General features: G+C 39.5%; 1 protein-coding gene across 3 annotated transcripts in view; it reads left to right on the top strand.

Moving 5' to 3' along the window:
* Window positions 1-1,893: 1,893 nt before the first annotated feature.
* The window catches only part of AGGF1 (angiogenic factor with G-patch and FHA domains 1), a 39,181-nt gene continuing 17,535 nt past the window's right edge, over window positions 1,894-23,539 (top strand). The window contains exons 1-6 of one of the 3 annotated variants that reach the window (XM_024194110.1): window positions 1,894-2,288; window positions 3,249-3,351; window positions 4,875-5,080; window positions 7,591-7,737; window positions 9,955-10,140; window positions 20,548-20,617. In XM_024194110.1, the coding sequence (XP_024049878.1) occupies window positions 2,106-2,288; window positions 3,249-3,351; window positions 4,875-5,080; window positions 7,591-7,737; window positions 9,955-10,140; window positions 20,548-20,617 (895 nt within the window). In that variant the 5' untranslated portion in view covers window positions 1,894-2,105. The remainder of the gene's footprint in view (window positions 2,289-3,248; window positions 3,352-4,874; window positions 5,081-7,590; window positions 7,738-9,954; window positions 10,141-20,547; window positions 20,618-23,539) is intronic. The other 2 variants (XM_024194109.1, XM_024194108.1) reach the window with 2 other exon arrangements.

Raw genomic sequence — 23,539 nt, 5'->3', positions numbered from 1 at the left:
GTATTTTTCCACAAACTGGTCTGGGAACCCAGTTTTGAACCAAAGGGTTCCTGCCCTATGCTAAAGCTATATAAGGCAGGGAGTGACATCATCTGTGGTTCTTTACTCCCCACACAAGAAGACTCCTGGAAACACCTGAGAAACAAAGACTGAAGTGGGGGACGTGCTGGAACCAGGCTAAAGGGATTTCTAGCCTATGTATGAAAGACCTGGGAATTCCAAGCTATAAAGCAAGTGCAACTTGTCCCTTAAGAATCTGCAGCCTGCTTGTATCATCAGCCAGGGTGAGAATTTGCTAATTCATATCCTATCTTTCAAGTATCTTAGACTTCGTTTGTGTTTTTGTTTATTTATTAGGTAATCTGCTTTGATCTGTTTGCTATCACTTATAATCACTTAGAAATCTATCTTTTCTAGTTAATAAACTTGTTTTTGCTTTATCTAAACCAGTGAGTTGGAGTGAAGTGTGTGGGAAATTGTAGCTCAAGGGGCAAAGGCTGTTGCATATTCCTCTCCACATTGGGGGAGGAGGGAGAACTCTATGAGCTTACACTGTACAGTTCCCTGTGCAGCGCAAGATGGTATAATTTTGGGTTTATGCTCCAGAGGGGGTATGTGTCTGGAGAGCTGAGAGTTACCTTGGCTTTAGCCTTTCTACTGTTGGCTTGTGCAGTGGCTAGTCAGAGAGCCTGCATGTAACTGCAGCTGGGTGTGTCCCTACCTGTATGAATGCTTGTGGAAGTGTAAGACCGGGAGTGGTTCTGCAGCTTGTCACAACAGCACAGTGAGAGAGGGAGCTGGTGGGTCAGAGGGTTCAGTGGTACCCCAGTTCCAGACAGCACCCCAGGGGGAACCCATCACAGGGGTCTCAGAGGAGAGGGCAGAGCAGAGGTGGGAAAAGATGGAGTGGATGTTTTTGTTTTAAAAGTTATTTCAGAAATAGTCTACTGTTTACAATGTTTGCATGTGTTTAGTATAAATATTTGGTTACTAATAAATTGTGTAGCACTCTTTGAATCTGACTGGAAGTATTATTATTAATACCTTCCATTCAGGGTTTTGAATACAATAGCTCTTGGATTCGACTGTATGATGCTTTAAGAATCCCTATAAGACAATGCTCTGACTTACACATCAGCAAGAAATTACACCAGTTTGCAGGAAAAGGGGAGTGAAATAGTAGTTTAAAATTTAATCCAGCTCTATCACTCATAGTAGTACATGTACGTCAACTTTTTTGGAAACACCAGTTTCTGTACCATATTCAGATTTCAATTTATAAGATACAAGCAGGATAAAATCTAACCTAACACAGACCCAATCTCTGTCCGGTTTGACTCAAATTCAGCGCGTGCTCAGAGCAATGACGACCACGGGCTGCTCAGCAGAGTCTTCCAGCTCACTGTGATTAATGGGACTGGGGTCGCTATTCAGCGTTTCTGCAGCTGCCGTTACACACACACACGTTCCCGCCCCGGTCCCCCGTCTGCCCAGGGGCGGGCCACTCTCTCGAGCAGGGCTGAAGAGCCCCCGCCCTGAGCAATCAGGCTGCCCAGGATCAGGCTCTCCTACCCCGCCGGCTATCCGTCCTGAGCCCCTTGTAGCCAGTTACTCCCCTCCCCACCCCACCCCGCCTGTGAGGCACCACCGCATGCTGCCCTCCAACAGCGTCACTAATGCGGAGTCCCTCCCGCTCACCCCGCCAATGGCGGTGCCCAGCGCACTGAACTCCGAGCACCCCCTGAACGAACACCAAAGAAGGCCGCCATAAACCTCCCTATATATATATATATATATACACCTAGGCGCACTGCGCAGGCGCATAGCTGAGCCCCAGCACCCTCGGTCGCTTCCTGTTGCCCTGGGACCGTTTCCGGGTCACTCGCTCCTGCCCCGCCCCTTGGTGCTAGTGTAGTGCGCTGCGTACTGCCGCAGCCTCTCGTTCCCGCCGGAAACTTTTCTTCAGGAGTGTTATTAGCCGGGCGCGAGGGAGTCCCGGGGGTGGGGCTATGGCGGGAGGCCGCCGCTGTTGCCGCTTTGTCTCCTGGCTCTGGCTGCGCCTCTGCTCCGGCCGCTGAGGGTCCCTGGGAACTAGAGCCCCGGGCATGGCCTCCCCGCTGCTCCCGGAGCCGGGCGCCGAGCTGCGGGCTCTGCAGGGGAAGGTGGAGGTGCTGGAGGCGGAGCTGGGGTCCTGCCGGAGCCAGCTGGAGCAGGTGCAGAGGCTGCTGCGCCACACGGAGCGGCTCTACCGGGAGGCCCAGGAGAGCAACGAGGCGCTGCAGACACAGGTACCGACCCCGTCCTACGCCGCTGCGAGTCTGTCCCCTCCCCGAGTCTCCCCCTGTCACCTGGACACGCCCTCCCCTCACCGCTGTGGTTTGCTCCCCTGCCCCCCACCAGACAGCCCCCTTCCCACACTGGCGCTGCCCTTTCCTTAGCAGCCAGACACCTCATCAATTCCTGAGTTTTCAGGGTTTCCCCTCATAGATCTGGATCTGCAAGCCCAGCCCCTTGTTCCCTCTGACTCTTGACAGGCTTTGGGCCCTGTTAGCCCATCATGTCGCTGAGCTGTTTTCCTCAGCTGCAGCACCAGACAATCAGAAGCTCTAAAATTCTTCAGTCCAGGGAAAGTCCCACAGGGATATTTGATCTAATTTAGCTTCTCAAATTGAGTGCCCAGCATTGGAACTTAGTCCCAGCATTTTTGAAACCACCAACTACAAGTACGTTCTATATAGTATTCAGACTTACAAACCTGGTTCCTTAATCAAAAGGGAAGATTACACTAGGGAGAGGCAAGAGAAGGAAAAAGATGGATGACAGCCTGGTAAAGATTTGGGACAGTATGGGTCATAGAGGTTTTATAGCCTTTACACCTTTTAAGACACCTCACTAACTGTGGTATACTAAGATGATAAACATTATCCTTTAGGGTCCCATGAAAAATGGGTGTTTTAATTTTAAACTTGTATCCTACAAACAATTAGGGGTTAGGTCCCTTCCTTCACATTTCCTTCTTTAATCAGTATAACTTTAATATGACTGGAATGTCATCTTTTGTTATGACACCCACTGATCTTATATATGGGAGTCTCAAGAAACTAAAATCAGTTATGGTATCTATGGTAGACGTAAATAGTTGTTTCTCTACAATATCTGCAAGAAAATAGAGCAGTATAGTTTTCTGAGATGGATAATTATAATGGCTTTGATTTAATATTTTTTATAATGCATGCTTTTTCTTGCAGGTTGAAGAGCTCAGTAAGGAAGTCCATGATAGGAAGAAAAGAGAAAGAGATACATCTAGTGTAGAAGTGCAAACTGAAGACTATGATTCTTGGCAACAATCAGGTAGCCAGTGGAAATTGCACTAGAAACAGTGGAAAGAGATCCTTAACACTTTCATTAATTAGTTAAATTAGTTCTCTGACTTAACTAACCCTGTAAATATTGTTCTCCATTTCTTATTAATTTGAAGCTTATTTTATATGCACATGTAGCTCCCCTTGCTCTCCTGCATCAAACACAACTTCTTGTCATTGCCTTTAAGGCCTTTCACAATTAAGCCCTGCCATTGTCTGTAGAAATCCAACTGCTGACCTCGGCTTTGTACTGCTGGTGATGTAGTTTTGATTGTCCACTTGTCTGCTTCTCCCTCAAGCAATCATGCTGCCCTGTATGCATGCAAAAAACCCTCTTCATCAAAATTTGGAAAGCTACCTGTGAGGAACTGGGAATATGATTCTACAATTTTTGAACTCTGTGTGAGATTATGCACCCTAGGTGTCTGTGTCAGATTGCAAACTCTGTTTTGACTGTACACCTTTCTGTCCTTCTCCAAGGTCTGTTTGCCTCCATGTTGGGTTGGCATTCAAAAGGCTGGTGACAGAAGAATAACAGTAGAGGGGAGTTGACCATTAAATGCACAAAAGTTGTTAATTTGCTAAAAGACTGGTCCCTGGGCTGAAGAACTAGTTTAATGGGGGGAGGTCTCGTTGGTAAGTCACCTGATGGGCCTGTGCTTACGTGAGGAAGCTGGCAAGGGGGCCCCTGAACATGGGGCTGAAGGTTTTAAAAGGGTAGAAACTGGTCTGCTCAAGGACCCATTTTGTCAAGTCCAGGAAGGAAAAGTCACCCAGCATATAGAAGCCTCATGAGGAAGGAGGGCCCTATCTGCTTTCCAGAGTCTGGATGGCCCAAGGGACTCAGACCACAGCCTAAAAACCCGAGGGGATCCAGAGCAGAGAGGCTTGGTTTCCCTTCAGAGCAGTCCTAGTCAGTGATTGGGAAGGGGCACTTGCTAGGATCCCATCCTCTTATCCTCTTTTAAATTTCTCTCTAAAAACAACTTCTGCTGCATTGCATTTAAATCACTACTCTCTGGCGTTGATTAGGCAAATGTTGAGTTGCCCTTTGTGTTTAGTAAAAGCGTAGTTCATTTTATTGTTATTTCATCATCCTAGTCCATTCTGTTTCATCCACTTATTATGTGCTGTCTGATTTCTAGATTGTGAGCTTCCGGGGCAAGGAGCTCAGCTCTTTTTGTTTGGTTTTGTTTTGTTTGGTTTGACTTGTCTGTGCAGTGCCTCGCGCAATGATATGCTGATCTTTAATGGAGGCTCCTAGGCACTAGCATAATAGAAGAATAAATAACAATTACTTGTGCATACACTTCAGCACTTGCATAAGTACATTTAAGCAAATTTTCATTTGCTCAGCAAAAGTGGGGTAAACAAAAAAATGGTCCATGCTACCTGGAAATTGACTCCAGTTGGCCTACCTGTGAAAAGTGAAGCACATGCATTAGGGTCCTCAGGCTAATTTGTGTAAAATGTTACTTTGCTAATTTATGCAATTTAAACTTTTTTCTACAGATTATTACAATTATCAGAATTATTGTAACAACATTGATGCTCAAGATAACACATCTGAACTATCAGTGCAGCAGAACCATGAGAGTGAAGGTCCCAATCCTAATTCTACAGAGCAGTCTCAGGCAGGTGGTGATATTCATTCACACATTGGTAGCACAGAACTTGCTGAATGTGGACAAGGGGATAACTTAATCGAGAATTTACAGGTAGTAGAACTGTGTGTTTTGAAATACTTTTGGAGTCCTTAATCTGTCAACATGTCTATGATTTTGAAAGTCTAGCTTCAGTTCCGATATTACTATATGAGATAGCTGTTTCAGTGATCCAGTACTGAAGATTCTTTACAAACTTTTCTCCTTTGTGCAATAAAACTAGGGTCCCAGTTCTTCGATCAGGTCCACCAGCGTGGATCTGGGTGCAGGATCGGGGCTAGGTTGTAAAGGTGTATGCACATTTTAAAGCAAGAAAATTTAAGATACATAGAATTTAGATTAGGAGCTATAATTGCATCATGTTTTTACACAGGGAACATCCTTCTAATCTGCATTATGTGGAACCATAAATACACAACAGCATTTATAATTTGGTTTTTTTTTTTTTTTTTTAAAAGCAGTCACATAACTTTGCATCCTCTAGGGATAGTAGTCCACTGATTCGTCCATCTCTGTAAAACTGGAACCAAATGGGATTTTTTTTCTTTTAAGGAGCAATTTAAAGGAAGTGTGCATGTGTGTGTGCGTGTGGTGGCGTGGGCCTGGCCTGGCATGGCCTGGAAGCATGAAAAGTAGCCCAGCCAGAAGTATTTGCAAAACGTGAGCAGGTAGGTTGCAGGTGCAGCTGGAGAGGTATGCAGAAGTGGACAATGAAATTGAGATTGCAGCCAGAGGTACTGCATTGGAGGTGAGTGTGGGAAGAAGCTCCAGATGTGTGGGAAAAGAGAAAGTGTAGCAACCTGAAAGGGAAAAAAGGGATGCTTTTAGACGAGTTGAAGATAAATGGAATTAATGGATCAAAACAATGGTAAGGCTCTGACAATGAGTAGGAACTGCAAAGGAGAAGGCTTTTGTACCATTAGTTGTGAAATTGTGGGAAAAGCCTGGGAGAGAGGGTCGATACCAGAAGATGGGGTGTGGGGGGGAAGTAGCAGAGTAGAGAGAGACACGTAAGGTCTGAGGTATCTTATCTAAGGCCATGTCTACACTTACAAGCATGCAGCGACACAACTGTACCAATACAGCTGTGCCACTGTAAGATCGTTTGCGTAGCCGCATTATGCCAACGGGAGAGAGCTCTGCTGTCAACATAATAAAACCAGCTCAATGAGCAGCGGTAGCTATGTCGGTGGGAAACATAGCTTATGCTGGCAAAACTTGTGTAACTCAGTGTGTGGTGTGTTTTTTAAAGTTTTGCCGACATAAGTGCTAGTGTAGAGATGGCCAAAGAATTGATGCTGTGCTTCTCACCATAGTATCTGGAGTAAGCTGCAACTAGTATACACAGTTTAAAACCAAAGCAGTTAGTTTTTAAATGGATCCTGAAATGAATGGGGAGCAGGGGGGAGTTTGAGAAAAGGTGTGTGATGTGCCTATACTTCTTTTGTATGCTTGAGAAGGCAGACAATAGCATCGTGTGCATGCTGGAAACTGGAGAGCTAGAATTTGGAAAGGTTCTAGAGAAAGGAGCTTCATCAGTCAATGGGAGAGGGGATGAAAACATGAATAGGGGATCTCAGCAGAGGTGGACTCAAGCCAGTGACATTGATGTTTGTTATAGAGTTTATGGTCACTTTCTATTAAGGGTACATTTATAAATAGTTAATAAATGATCTATGAATGTTTTAATAAGTGATAGATACTAGTACAACAGAAGGTATTCTAGATGGTTATATGCAACCCAATGACATGGATATCAATCTCCAACACATACTACTCGTGTCTATAACATACTTAATAAATTAGTAATAGATATTATAACCTTTTATAAACTAATAAATGTACCCTTCATATAGTGTATGGCTGGATTTATAAATTACTCAGATAGCATGGTGATGAGCACATAAATGCATAGGTAGGCCTATATGGGCATAGTTGCAGTGCTCATGAGTATTATGTCGATCACAGTATTGGATTGAAAGTACTTACACTCAAATCTTTTATCAACAGAATAGGTATAACATGGGCATTGGCAGTGCCAGCTCTCCCACTTCCCTATGCTGTCAGTTTGCCTTACCCCCTGATGTAGGTGGACAATATATAGGGATAAGAAAGGAGTTCCCTCTATGCCTGTCAGTCCTCCACCTCTCAAAGTATCTCAGTTGTGGCGCTGGTTTTGCAATCTAGTACTTAAACACTGAACTGAGAACCAAAATTTATTTTATAAAGGTCACTGTGGGGCCAACAGATGGTAACTTTTCTTCACTATTGTCAGTGACCTAAGTCACTTTTGTATTGATTAATGAAAAATAAAAGGCTTTGGGTGAAGTCCTGGCCCCATTGACGTTAGTGGGAGTATTGCCATTGATGTCAGTGCAGACAGCATTTCAACCTCTTTTCTCCACTAACAATCCCCCGAGCCATCCATATCCCTAAGGCACTAGATTTTGATCAGCATTTTAAAGAAATATCCATTTTAATAAACTGAAGTGTGTTACAATGGAAGAATAAAAGCTGACCTTTCTTGTAGCAGGCAACTTACTTTTTTTATTATCTGATCTTAGGAATCAGAAGATACTTCGTTAGCAGAAGGTACATTAGCAGAAAGCTTGAGAGCTGCTGCAGAAGCTGCTGTATCACAGACTGGGTTTATTTACGATGAGAATACTGGATTGTATTATGACCATAGCACTGGATTCTACTATAATTCGGTAAGTTTCTTTTTCAAAATCATTGATGTTTTGCATATATGGATCTGTACCATTTGCCTGATATAACAAAAGTTGGAGTAATAAAGATTAATGGAATCAACTGAGAACTAAAACCCAAGCTGATTTTATAATTTAAAGTAAGTATTAATTGAGTGTGCTATCCCCATGTCAACTTGATAATTATTTATAAAGTTGCCAGTGATTTCAGGTAGAAATAAGCGCTAGTTTCAGAAATGTACTTTCTATAAAGATTGTTTTCATGCAAATATCCTGAGAAATAATTTGAAAAGAAAAGGAAAATTTCCTATCCAAGCACGTTTTTTCTAAACAGAGTGACAAAACTGGAGTAACACTATTGTTTTCAGTGGTTTAACTCTAGACTGAAACCAATGCAACAGAGGTCAGACACTGCTGAATGTTTTTCATGGGACATCAAGCTGTTTAATTGGTTCAGTCTGAGGAAAAAAATCACAAAAATGTGTCCCTTGATGTGAACAATATAAATCATGTTTACTGTGTTTTAAGGAATTCTTAATAGCGTTTTCCATAATTTTTGCATTATTAAGTTGATGGTGTTCCGGTTTCTGTGAACCAATTGAAATTCACTGTAGTTCAAAGATCAGTGCAAACACTTACTCTCAAACTGTCAGGTTCCTCACACATGCAATTGCAGTGTTTTGTGCAGTCATCCAGTTCACATATGCTGTTTAAAAGTGCAGTTGCTGAATGGTGATAAATCTCAGTGTGAATAGCAAATTTAGGCCTTTATCTAGTTCCTTGCAGACCCTGTGTACTGTTAACATTTTTGTACTATTAACAAAGATGTCTCTTATTAAGGAGAGAATTATTTTTGCAGCAAATTATTCTACAATAGCAAAGCTTCTGTTGGAGTCTTTATTTTACAAATTAGACTTAGAAACTTGAGCTTAAAAATAAGTCAAATTTTGAACAAAACAGATTGTAGTAGCCTGCCCTGAGTGATTGAGATTTCTCTGCTACCAAAAGCATATTCGGAGAAAGTATAGGAAACCATTCCATTTAGCTGGATGCTCTTATGCTTAATTGAAAATAATTTTGGGAGTAAATAAAAAAGAATTTTAAGACTGTCTACACTACAAATTACTTCAGTATAACTTACATCACTCAGGGGTGTGAATAATCCACACCCCTGAGCGACATAAATTATACTGACCTAAGTGTGGAGGCAGGAGTTATTAAGCCGACAGAGAGCTTAGAGCCTCTTCGCCAGAAGCGCTGGAGCGGCGCAGCTGTGCCACTGTAAATAATGTAGTGTAGACATAGCCCAAGACCTCAGGCAAAATGGATCAAAATACCTGGAGTTATTCAGCTTCAGCAATATAGATGAGTCTTCATTTACAAATGTGGAGGTCTTTTTCTTTTGTAAGGCGTCTATTTTGCTATGAATGCAAGAGCATAAATGTTAATCTTAATGGAAGTTCTATACTGAAGGAAGACTAGACTCTTGAATTTGCAACACTGCATGGGCAAACTCAGTCATATGCTTTGGAAATGTATGTAATACTCATGAAAAGTGCTATACTGACAGCACTAGAAAGTGAAGGACAGCTACAGCACAGACATTGCTTTTACAAGCTTTCCAACACACTCACCATTTTGACTCAACCCTGCACCAACACCTGTTTTACTCTCTGTTTTTAGGGATGCTTATTCCTAATGTTTTATTTTCAGTATTGTTAATGTGTTATTGATGCTCCAATCCTGCAAACATTTGAAGCTTGTTGGGCTACTCACAGAAGTAATGTTAAGCCTGTGTATAAATGTTTGCAGGATTGGAATCATAGGATCCAGCCTCATTTTGTATCACAGTTACTTGGAGGGATAGCTCAGTGGTTTGAGCATTGGCCTGCTAAACCCAGGGTTGTGAGTTCAATCCTTGAGGGGGCCATTTTTAGGGATCTGGGGCAAAATCAGTACTTGGTCCTGCTAGTGAAGGCAGGGGGCTGGACTCGATGACCTTTCAAGGTCCCTTCCAGTTCTATGAGATAGATATAATCTCCAAATTAGTGTTTGTATTTTCTTGTCTGATGACTGTTGCTATGGTAATATGTAATAGTATTTAGCACATTGTTACATTTATGTGAACTTCACGCACAGTTCTTTATTAATTTGATGTTTCGCTAGGCAGTACATAAATCAGATTAAAGGATGCATTGTGCTTTATTTTTCCTTTTAAAGGAAAATCAACTTTATTATGATCCAACCACTGGAATTTATTACTATTGTGATGTTGAAAGTGGCCGATATCAGTTTCATTCACGAGTGGATCTGCAGTCTTACCAGGCTTCAACCACTCAGACTAAGGATAAAAAAGGGAAAAAGAAAAGAAAAGATCCAGAGTGGATTACTGCAAATGAATATAAGGTAATTTATTTCAGATTTGTAAATATTTATCAAATGCAAAAATTATTTTTCTGTGATGCAACTTGTGATTAACAAATGTGTGTGCATTTTGTGAACTGAAGGAATGATATGTATCCAAAATGTGACCAATGCATCTCTAAAAGTTAAGAATTAATACTAGAAAGTGTTGTTAATTTTCTGATTGAAGGGGCTAAAGGCGGGGCCTTAAGTCAGCATGTCTTTGTTTTTCTCAGTTTGAACTGTAATTGCAGCACAAAGTATATACATCACTTTAAACTCCCAGGAGTCATAACTCTGCAGTAGATAAGTACAACAAGGTAAATTGAGGAAGGGAGTAGCAGATTTAGTTTGAATATAATTGCTTTTATATCAGAACGCTAATGTTACCTTAATGTGTTTGTTTTTAAATTCCTTTTTTGTGTATAAAAATATAGGAAAACTTTAAGAAAAATCAATGTGAATATCTTTATCCCACAAGCCCATTCTATTGACATCTTCTTGAATCTATAGTCATTTGGATCCAATATGATATTCATAGAATTATTTTAATTAATATTCTTTCCCACCCTTCTATTCAGATACCATTTGTTCAGGCCATCTTTTTGTCATCTACTGTGTCAACTGAACTATTGTGATATACATCTTAATACGTAAATGGACACTGAAATCAATGTGTATTTTAAGAAAAGTTTAGCACCTCTTTTACTACATTTTTGTCTCCCAAATGCTAAAACAGTTTACTGTGTACTACATTACAAGTAGACATTTCGAACTTGTACTTAGACATACTATCATCTTCAAGTGGTACAAGTTGTGGTACAAGTTCTGTTGCCATTGATGCTTATAGCAGAATTAAAGAAACATCTTCCTAATGCATATCAATATTTGCTATATCAAATGATTGTTGCAGAGGAACACCATTTGAATTGTAAATCAAGTTTTTTTTTCTACTACTAATTTAATTATACATGTTGATTACCTCACTTCACAGTGCTTGCTAGTTTGCATTTCTAAAACAGAATGCAGTATTATCTATTTTCCTCCATGAAATTACATGAGCATCTCAGATTTCAGCCAGTCGTGTTGTCTAAAACCTAGAATAAAAAAAAATCATGCTTTTACATGTAGGGATTCTCAACCTTCCTGAATCAAATCCCCAACTAGCTTTATTTTTATTTTTTTCAATTGGAGCCCTTCCCACTCGCCCTACCCTTACAATAGTGAGTGGGATACTGTCACCTAGTGTTGCTAATGCATTTGTTCAGGAGATATAAGGCAAATTACTTAAAATGCAAGTCAAATGGTACTGTAAAAAACACCCCTTCTCTGTATTAGTGCTGCCGATGTCAGTCAGTGAGAGAGGTTTGGGCTTGTTTGGTATTGGAACTCGGATCAGTGCGAGGTTCAGTGTTTGAAAGGCAGAGTTGTGGGTCATCTACTTGGAGCTGTTTCTATACTTTGTCTTCAATGCTGTAAGTCTGGAAAACCCAACTTTGCCTGGGTATGAGGAAGCAAAAGGTAGAAAGAGTAGAGAGCTCTGGGAATTTCTCTGTAATTGAAAGCCAGAAGTTTGAGAGAGAAAAAGTTCCAAAATTGTCCTCCTGTCTGCTGTGGCATTTCAGCTCAATTTGCTATACTTCTGCCTCCCCTGAAAGATGGCTTTTACCTACAGAAATGAGCAGATCATGAGTCCAGGCAAATGAGCTGCAGTCTTCTTGGAAGTAGTAACTGAATAGTGCTTTCAGTCCCATCACATGTTCAACAACGGCAGCTTGTAGCTCATCATAATTAGGCTTGAAAGGATTAGATTTTTTTCAGTAAATGTCAGTTTTACCATATACACACATGCCAATGAAAAATATTTCCATCAATAATAATTGAAATTTACAGATAGGCAAAGTAAGAAAATTGCTGCTTGAAAACTTATTAGAGTTTGGTTTAAGGCTATTTACTTTGTATATTTTGACATGATGCTGACAACTCATGTTTTAATGGTTATAAAGCTTGAATATCAATATCTGTCATTAAATAATTACTGTTTGGGCCCCCCCCCCCATAATTTTCCACAAGTGAGAACATTTAAATAGCTAAAAGTAAAAGCTTAAAATAAACAGATATTAGCCATTGAATTATAAAAAAATAAAAATAAGTTCTGCCAAGCATAATTGCCATCTCACAATCCTAGAGGAAATCTGAAAATGTGGGAAGTGTTGTAGTTTCCACTTGCAAATCAAGAGGCCCACATGTCCTGATTCTGAATAGAATTTAATTTGTCTGATAGGAGGATTTATTCTTCACTTGCATAGATGCATTTAGTGAATTCAGATGGTTGAAAACTTTAACCAAGTAAGCAAACAGTGCCAGCCAAAGGTAGTCACGAAGGTGGTTAACTAGATCAGACTTTGCATCAGTTAAGATGATTTTAACCTCTTCACATAACTCAAAAAGGCGAAGTACTCTTTCTCTTGATAACTACCTTTGGTTTGGAGTAGTAGGTGGTGATTATTGTCATGCTGTCTGGAGTGGCTCACAACCATGAATGCCAACCTCGGGGCAGACTCAAAAAGCAGGGCAGAAACCCCAAACTGGTTGTATGCTCTATAATTAGATTTCACCAACCCAATAACAAGATGAACTCAATTTGCTCAATATAACAGTCTTACTATGGAGTCACAGACAGTTCCTTGGGCATTCCAGTCTATCTTGCCACCCACGCAAGCTGGGCTCTGTGATAGGTGGTCACTTTACACCAAAAAGCGCAACAATATTCAGGTTACTCCCAGTCCCAAAGGACCAGTCACTTATCCCAGGTCATTTGTACTCAAATCTCAAACCAAATACCACACCTGTAGCCAATCCTATAATAAATTAACTAAAGATTTATAAACTAAGGAAAGAAATTAGTTATTTACAAGGTTAAAACAGGAAACACATGCACACACAAATTAGTTACAGTCTTAGATTTAAAAAGGTAATATAAACTCCTATAGTAAGCATATCTATATGTCCTTTAGGGCTGACCCATGCTAAACTGTATGGGGATCTTTTGTTTATGTTTAGGAGTCTTTTCCCCTCAAAGTCCAGACACCACAAAAATCCAGTTTCTCCTTGTCAGAGATTTTTATCCGCTTCGCTCCAGAATCCAAGCTGATGGGATAAGTTCATTTGTAGGTCTCCCCTTCATGGAGGGAGTAAGGAATGCAGTCAACAAGGTCTTTGTCCTTTGATGCTACACAATGCCTCATTTGCCTTCAGTGGACCATCTTGTGTTCAGGACAAGCACTTTACCTTAATTAATGCTGCTTTTCCTGTTTGGTGAGTTACACAATTAGAGGTTTACAATGCAAATACTCAGTATAACTTTATATCATGGGATACAGATATTATAAGTAGGATTAATACATTAAACATCCTACAAACATTTCATAAAGTCTAAACACTAAATACATTCATATAACACTAATAACTATTTTAACTGTACTAACCCACAGGTAAGCCAGACTGATTTCCACCTATGCATTTGTCAGTGTACACTGGGGCACTGTGCCTTTGGCATGAGTTGGCATCTAGTCTGCCAACATCACAATGATTAGATCCCATTTCCTGACAGAACTGAAAATAAATGTGCATTAAGTGGCCATGCTTTTATAAAATTGATTATCCTACACGGCTTGCTGCATAACTGACTTCAAGGCTGAGGCATTTTCTTAGCAGCCGAAGCTTCTCTGTGTATAATGCAGTGTGTCCATTTGGCACTGGTGGCTACTTACTGAATGAATGTGGGTGATAAAACTACTGAGCTTTTCCCATCATGGATCAAGCACTGCAAATCCCAAGTCATCAAATAATATTATCTAGCACAGTGGCTCTCAACCTTTCCAGACTACTGTACTCCTTTCAAGAGTCTGAATTGTCTTGCAGACACCCAAGTTACACCTCATTTAAAAATTACTTGCTTACAAAATCAAACATAAAAATATAAAAGTGTCACAGCACATTTTTACTGAAAAATTGCTTTCTCATTTTTACCATATGATTATAAAATAAATCAATTGGAATATAAATATTGTATTTACATTTGTGTATAGTATAGAGAGCAATACAATGATTGTATGAAATGTTAGATTGAACTGACTTGGCTAGTGCTTTTTATGTAGCCTGTTGTAAAACTAGGCAAATACCAAGATGAGTTGATGTACCCCCTGGAAGACCTCTGCGTACCCCCAGGGGTACATGTACCCCTGGTTGAGAACGACTGATCTAGCATTTCAGATTTGTTGCCCGGTGTATGTTGAAAGGGGTTGACAAAAAAAATTCTTCAGAAGTGACTCAGTGCACAAAACTGACATAGACAAGCAGTTGTACAGCTCTAGCAATATCTGTTGTCTTAAGTTGGATTGCATTGTATTGACTCATCTGAATATATTTCAGCACTTGATGGTTCACACCACTGAGTTCTGAAATTCTGCAACTCACTGTGTTGTTTGAAAGTGGAATGGCACCATCCTGCAGAGCTGAGCTTTCCCCAGACATAATGGAACAAATCTTTGCAACTGGCAAAATCAGTGTGTCTGCTGTGGTGTGAGGCTTAGTATGACACGGCATATGACGGTTTAAGATGCTTTGCAGGCAGTGTAGCATGCTTGCTTATAGTGCTTTTTGGCTGCTTTAATGCTTTGAGTCTTCCTTTGAAAAAGTCAGGTGGCTACCCTCTAGTCCACGATGTCTCATCTCAATTTGCAAGGCTTCAAGCTGCCATTAGCCAGTATATCACCACAGACAATGCTTTGTGGATGAGGTTCATTTGCAGTGCCAATAAATGTAAATCCCATTTCCAAGTAACTTTCTTCATATTTCCAAACTTTTTGTTTCTTCGAAGATGAAGCACTAGTACAATCACCATCTCTTTTCATGCCACAAAAACTGATCCATTGTATGTACTGTACAAGGCAGCTATTTCTAATGATTATGCACTAGAAGAGCTGCAAAATTGGATGTTCCAAATGCCTGAAGGAGAAGAAGGGTATAAACCTCAGGTCTCTGGCCCCCAACTGTGGCAACCCCAGAAAATAGGTTCCATTATCTGTTTGCAGTTACTTCCCTGAGCTAAATCCAAAGATAGAGTACTTAACACCATCCACAAGACACTCAGGCCTAACGTTATAAAAATGGCCTCCAGTTCTGTGGGTGCTGTTATTTACACCTGTAGTTGCATACACTTAGTAATGATCTGATTGCACCTGTAGGTTACTTAACCAGGTATCTTAAGGGCACAGACTTCAGGTTCCTGGCTCTACTCCTCCAGTTACCTACATCACTTGGTGGCAACACCAGGGTTCAGCACATTGCCTTCCCTTTCTCAACCTTAGGTCTGGCAATGCACTGGGCCTCTGGGCTTGGAGAGCTGCAGAGGTGCCCACATTGGTAATCCCTGGAATTGCGGGGGGAAGGGTGGACGTAGCTTCTTGTACAATAACGGGCTCTTAATAGTAACTCCAGCCACTCCCTGCTCCACTTCAGCCTCTGGGAAGTAGCAGCATTAAGGCTATAGGCTGTGGAGGGGAATACCTATAATGGCTAGGGCTCTGGACAGGGATTCTGGGAGGAGGGGGTTTGAGGAAAGGGCTCTGGACCTACCCCCATGGAAGCCACACACCCTTAACCTGTAGGCTCAGTGCTTTGAGCTCTCCTGAGGGGTTGGAACCTTTAATGGCATTACAGCCACATGCACTAGATTGCATTGCCATTCACTCAAGTTTGGCCTGGCTGCCCTTCCGCACTCCACCTGGTAGCAGTGATCCAAAGGCATGTCATGCTCAGTAGTTACATAGAAACATTTCAGTTGTTTGGGAGAATTGTTAATAAAATAGAAATGTTTTGTATCAGAAAGCAGGGGAAAGCTACCTTTGGGGGGGGGAGTGGAGTGGCAGAATTTTATTCAGTTAATGATGGATCGGATAATTTTTCATAGCAAACTTAGAGTTAATTTGTTTGGAACAGGCGCTTAAAATGGTGTTGCTTTGTCATAAGGGTCAGATCAGTATTGCCTAAAATATAGTGTTAAAAATAATGGCCTTAAAGTGTTTTACTTTGTCAGTAAGTACATCTACACTTAAATTCTGCATCATTATCTAGCATGTATCATACATTTCTACCAGAAACAGCTGTTTATTATTTACATTCTCTCCTTTCTTTGTGAGAAAAATGTTTTTTGTCACAAATAACTTGGAGGGTACTCTAGCTGAAGCAACTAAGTTATTTGCCTTGCTCTTCCTCAGACTCCCTCCAGTTTTCTGTTTGAGACACAAGGTGGAGAAGGATGAGACTACCTTTTTTAGGCATCCTGCGGTTTTGAGAGACCTGTCCAAAGTATGCACAAATTTACTGAATACAGTTGTGCTCCATCTTTATTAGAAGACCATCTCCATTAAGGAGCCCATTTTTGTCAGACCCCTTTGGTAGCTTCTTAATACAGGTTTCACAGTGTGACTAATCTCTAGTTTTCTTTCATTGTAGGTGAAGATGCCTCTAGTTGACCCCCTTCACAGTGCTAGTGGAAGTAGTTCCATACCTAGAACAGTTGCCATGAGTAGAGTAGATTCCCACTCTGGAATATCAGAGGCAGCAGGCCATCCCAGTCTGAAAGCATGCATTGGGCAGTTAGCACCGTTGAAGAGCACAGTGAACTCTTAGACTTGGGGGGCGGGGGAAGCTAGCGAAGGGGGCATTTAAAAGTAGTTGTATTTTGTACAAAATGTCCAAATCAGTAGTAATGTGAAAGCATAACTCTACTGATGCCACTTGTCCCCCAGTATATTACAGATGCAGAGCTTAATTCCGCTAATGACAATCTGCAAGATTGAAAAGTCAGAATGGTGAACGCTTGTCTGTTGGCAAAAAAAGAGTAGACCACTTAAAGTTAGTTCTGAGTGATAAGGTGTTTCACATATCTAACAATATTTACAAGAATAAAGCACCATACAAGTTAAGGGAACCCTCTACCCTAGCTAGCAAAAGCATATCAACACATCTTGGTGCTTTTCCACATTGCCCTTGTCTTCTTCCACTTCTGCTATGTAATCATATTCTATATGGCCTCTTGGATTGAATTAATTTGATTTTTAGTAAGATATTTTATATATTAAATCTTGTATGGAGATTGGATGATATAGTCAAAAGGCAAGAGGTAAACATCCACAATTTATGATGTGGTCTATGCTAGATGCTTTTTAACTATGTACCTTGATCAAGCAAGCAAATCAGTTTACAACTTGATTGGGCAACAAGATATGCATTAACATGAAAAAAAATCCAAAGTAAATAAGATAGGCAGTGCACTATTTTCTTAAATGTAGTTGTTGTATCTTTGAGCACAATAATTAAAAAGAAATGGTGTTTCCAAAGTTAACAGCAATTACTTTTTGCTGTTTTGTAAATACAAGCAAATGGCAAAACACATAAATAGAAAATGAAGTGTAAAAATAGTCTGTTATAGTCACAGTTTATATTGAAAATAGTCACTGAAAGGTTTTTTGAGCATTTTTATATAACTATATACATTTTTATTATTGTGGTGTTCTTAAGCATCTTACCTAGTTGAATTGCAATACTTCCATTTTCAGTGATCATCTTATTATATAAAGAAATATATTGAGTAATAAGAAAATTACCAGCTTGTGTAGAAATTATGACAACACTTGTTACATAAATACTAAGGAAGATTTTCCTGTTGTAAAACTTACCTTATTAACTGCTGCTGTCAGAAGTCATTAGTTCATGTTGATAAGGTAATGTTTCTTGGCAACATTGTATGTCTAGTCTTTTTTTTGAGGCACAAAATAGTCAATTTATAGTAATTATTTTAGCATTTTAAAGATGTCTTTTTAATCTGAAAATGAACCAGGTTTGTTTGTAATGAGTAATGTTTTATGGTTCCAGTGTTGTATCTTATGCAGATAGCTTTGCTGCTAAATCTTGCTTGAACCATTATCTTTGCCGGATACCTTACCTTAAATACTGTTTGAAAAAGTCATATCTCTTGTCCTGCACTCCAACTTTATGTATCAGTATATACAAATTTAGATCTACTCTGCATTCCTGTCACTGTAGAGATCAGAGAATATATATTGCATAGTCAAGGGATGCTGATTCATGTCTCTTTGTCTTATAAAGCATTCTTTTAAGAGAAAAGCAATTTAAATTTTCCCAGCTTTATACTGTAATCAGTCCTATCGCTTGATATCAGGAATCCTAAACAGTCCATTATAATTTCATTATGACAAAATATAAAGCATCCCCCAGGGTAGGTAATAGAAACTTAGAGGTTGCCTACAAATATTCATTGGACTAGTAATGTTATTTTGAAAATGAAATTATTATTTCTGGTTATTTCACAGTGAGTTACCAATTACTTTAAAGTGCAGATTTATTCTGAAAAGTGACTGAAAAAAGCAACTTCTTACTCAGTTGACCAGGTCCATGTTTGCATTCATAGTCCTAGTTAGCCAGTAACGTAAAGAGATAAGTTTTTATTACATTTTACTTTACATTTCTCTCTTCCAGAGCCTATATAGCTGAGAGAATGAGCTGGATTTTATTTTGGTTTGCACATCATTAACAGAATTGGTAACTTAAATTCTGAATGCAGAATCTTTATTTCTGGTGATACATAAGTCAGATGGAACCCAGCTTGACTTGCAGACTCCAGGTTGAGTTTGCAGAGTTAGCAGATTTTAAAAAAATAAAGGAAGAGAAGGAATTCTTAATTGTACTGTTTAAAACTCCTGTACAAACAGATTAGATCTCAAAGGTTAATTGACAAACAATAAACCTGGAGCCCCATCCATCCTTTATAACAGTAACTTTTCAGAGTAGAAGTGCACTTTAGTTACTAGCTTATTAAATATAAACAAAATTGTTGATGTAAATATTTTTATATAAGTATTAAAAGAGAGTTCCAAATACAGAAAGTAAGGAAATTCAGAATTGAGACAGTATAGGTTGAGTTATTCTAGGTATACGGTGACATACAGTACTAATACAGTAGGTTTTTTCCACAAAAGTAATCAATGAATTTTTACCGGTTTATTCCACTTAAACAATTTTTCTTCAGAGTTCAGTAGTTAATCTAATAAAGGCAGTAAATTGACTAATTTCTCTCATTTATTCTTCTCAACCACATTTCTTTTAATATTTGTTTTTGCAGCCATAGTGATGATACATTTATTGACTATAGTCTCAAAAAATCTAAACAGATATCAGTTTATTTTCAGCAACTCAGGACATTTTCCTAACACCATACTAATGAGCAATATATTCCCAACATTTGAAATGTTCCTTAAAGAGACATATAAGTGTAGGCACACAAAAGGTTAACCGTCATTTAAAAAAAAAAAATCCCACACTTTTTTTACATATTTTGGAGAAATAGAATTACATAATAGAAAGCCATAGAAGGAGTCTACTAAAATATTGCACTTTTATTGCAAAAAATATTAAAAGAATTTTTTCCATCTTTAATATCTATAAAACAAAGCTGTTAATTTTTGTATAAATAACGGAAATGTATGCTAGTTCCTTTTAGATATACTTTTATAGGGATATTCATTCTTTTAGAGCTCCACAGTCACTTATTACAGACATTTTTTCTTTGCAGGCATGAAACAGAATTTTGCCCGAGAAATTTGTTTTTAATAGATAATCCTAATGTCTGTCTCTGATAGGACACAGAATCAGATAAACTTATGTTTTCCTTGATCAATAAGGGCTTGATGCAATACATATTGAAGTCAATTGAAGTTTTTCTGTTAACTTCAGTGGGCATTGGATCAGGTTTCTATTTCTTCTGGCTGTGAGGGGTTGAAAAAGAATAATATTGGGGGAGGATCCTCTTCATACATGGAAAAAACGTTTAAAAGTAAGTGAATTTGGGAGAATAAAAAACAGAACCTTTAAAAACCGAACAAGGATTGAATAAATGATAAACATAGGCCTCTGATACTGTAACTAGAGCCGTGGGTTCCACACAGGTGCAAAGATGATGTCTCTGTGTGGCTCTATTTGCCAGATTGGGGCCTGAGAGACTACACAAAATTACTAATTTGAGGCCTGTTGGCTGCATCCAGTTTCTTATGTAATTTGCTCATAAACACATTAGTAGCTTTTATTTGATCACAATAGAAACTAGTTTTGATTGTCTGTGTCCAACATTTTTATCTTGATGCCATGCTGACTGTACAGTTCACTTCTCTGACAGAATTCAATAGGCTATCTCAAAACTAGACGCATCTTAGCTATCTCTCCAGGAGACAGCATTTAATAGCAAGTATTTCCCATAGAACTCTTGAAACAGATGATATTTTTTACAGTGTGCAGTTTACTATTTGCTGCTATTCATCCTGTCTTTAGGTACATCAATTGACAGAAACCATGGCTAATCTGAAGATTTCTTCTTTTGAATTGGCAGCTTCTGGTGAAGGTAGAGTTGAGACACCAAACACGTTAGTCTGTGGATGTTTACCTTTAACCTTGATAGATTAAAAAAATTCTTAGTAGCTGGGTAGTTGCTGTTTAAATGTTTTTTTACCTGGAGGAAATAGGATTAAATTTATTGCACCTATTTGCCATAAATCAAATCCGGTTTTTAAATTATTTTCTAATTGAACTGAAATGTACAAATCCAGACATCTGCAGAAAACTTTGACAAGCCTTCTGTCTAAATTATAGTTGCCAAAAGAAATATTAAGCATCCTGTTACATCAATATATGGTGTCTTGACTAACCAAGAATCACCTTTGATGTTCTTACGGTAACAATCACATTTGTGCTGCTTGCTCTGTAAAGGTGCTTGCCAAAAGGACTGGGGTGGGGGTTTTGCTGCCCCCCCCCTTTTTTTTAACTTATGATATATGAAAATGGCCTGACTCTTTTTTTTTTTTCTTTACATTGGAAACTCGGGTTCTGGGTTGCTGGAAGACTGGAATAACTGGAGAATTAGTGGAATGGTTGCATTAAACAAGTGGAAGCTTAGCTATATGATTCTCCATGCCCTGTCACCAGGCTGGGAATGAGCGTCTTATAAATCCTCCAGTAGAAAAATCAGAAGTCTGCCGTTTATATTTCTCTGAATCTTAAGGAATTGACATTTGTCTCAGCTTTTTCAAAAAAAAGTACTAGTTCCTTCCTCTAAGCAGTGGTTATGTTGAATGAAGTCTGATTATTAATATAGTACATGTGTTGATGCACATTTACAGAGATTTTCGGTTCTGCATTCATACTACAACTGATATATTATGAAAAGTCTTCTTCTGCACCATTACTCTTTTGTACGTCACTGCTTTTGCATTTTTTTCAGATGCCATATTTCCGTTAAGATGCCCTTGTGCTTTACGAATGAATTGAAGAGTGTCTACAGGTTTAACATTACAGAGCACCAGGGCATGACGGAAGGAACAAAATTTGTTCCTTTTAAGAATGGAAAGGTGGAAGCTGCCACCCGTAAATAAATAAATAAACCCCAGATCTTTACAGAACTGTTGGATTAACCAACAAAACCATAAATATCTCATGCATCCTTGATTCCTAAATTTATTTGTTGCTGTACCCAAAGCATGCCAGGAGCTTTATGAACAAGTATAAAGTCATGGGCCTTCCCCAAAGAACTCAGACTGAGTGTCTGATCCTGCAAAGGGTTATACAAGCATGGATCCTTATGCCCACAGAGTTCCATTGTCTTCAATGCTTTGCTTCAGCAGTAGTCTACACATGCATAAGGATCCAAGCTTGTAGCTCACTTTGCAGGATAAGGACTAAGTCTGTGGTTGTGAGGGCTCAGCATCATGCAGGATCAGGTCTCAAATAAGAACTTTCTAACAGGGGTATTCAGTATATATCATGAATAACATTGCGTTTGTTTTTGTACATTTGAAACAACCAGTCAATAAATTCCTGACTCTGCTGCCATGAACTTCAGTAAGAGCAGAATTGGACCAATAAATTGTAAATTAAAAATGTAACACTAAATTCTTTTTTGTTGGTTTAAAGGTGATCTGCAAATATCTACACTTAAATAAACAGGCTTTCTATTAAGTACTGAATGCCCCCACTTAAACAGCTGAATTGGGATGTTTCAGTACGTTTCTGAAGCTGACTTTGCTTTTTTCTTTTACATGGCGTAATGTGCTGAAAGCCATCTATATTTGTTGATTTGGGGCAGTGAGTTCGCATGTAATACTACATTTTTGTCAGGAGGAGGGGGAGATTGCTTTTAGATAATAATTTTGTTTATGTATATTCACTTGATTTCCTTTTTTAAATTGAGTAGTCTGTTACTGCTGAAATCAGAATGTTGTATAAGTTTTATGTTTATATGGGCATTGATACTTTTAAAAAAATATTGTTTAGTATGTGTCATGCTTTTTCTGAACATTTGATCTGCATACAAGAATTTAAAATGTGTATTGCAGTTTTCATCCAAGAGTATCTAATCTTACTGGCCAGGTTTTGAGCCAGGCAACTATCTATTTTCTAATATACAACATCTGAAGGGATGTTAAAACAATATCTTCACATATTTGCATAAATACTAAAGTTATGATCTAATTGACCAAAGAAGCTTCTAACATAATTCTCTTTCAGGCACTTGTGACCTGTGTAACCTCTTCACCAACCAGGTTGCCACATTGCTAATTACAATTTTAAATAAATGACAATGCCTCTGATCCCTAATGACCCTCTCATCCAGTCCCTCCCTGGCTATTGGAGCCAACCATGGCCACTTGAAGCCCAAGCATCCCCAGGGACGGCTGCATGGGAGAGATACAATATGAGCTGTATCATCTTTTGTGCCTTGTTTATGTGGGGCTGGAGCAGGAATGATTTGCATCCATTCTTTCCCTCTCACCACAAGCAGGCCTACACCTTCTCCACCCAAGGAGGCAGAGATGGTGTTGCTGAGGCAATCAAGTGAATCCCTCTTTGGGCTGGTCTACACTATACAGGTTGACATAAGGCAGCTTATGTCGACCTAATTATGTCAGTGCCTACACTACAGCCTTCCTCCAACCGATGTAAGTGCCCTACTACACCGACATAGTAACTCCACCTCCACAAGTGGTGTAAGGCTTATGTTGGTGTAGTTAGGGTGACACAATGTCTGTGTAGGCACTGTGCTCCTTACATTGGCTGTCTTGTCAATTTCACAGCAAGAGTCAAGAAATTGACAAGAAAGCCAGGCAGCTAGAGCCCAGCTGTCCTCTGCTCCCCTGGAGAAATGGGCGGCTTTGACCCCGCTCCCTTCCATGAGACAGGCAGCCTTGTCAATTTCACAGCTTGGTGAGCCCTGGGTGGTGCAGAGGCTAGAAGGCCCAGGCGGCTTCACCTGGGGGGGGGGGGGGGGGGG

This window comes from Terrapene carolina, unplaced genomic scaffold, assembly GCF_002925995.2.
Source record: "Terrapene carolina triunguis isolate 2854851 unplaced genomic scaffold, T_m_triunguis-2.0 Scaffold69, whole genome shotgun sequence".
NCBI lineage: Eukaryota > Metazoa > Chordata > Testudines > Emydidae > Terrapene > Terrapene triunguis.
Note: the sequence above shows the minus strand (reverse complement) of the source record. Positions and strands in the feature narration are given on the sequence as shown.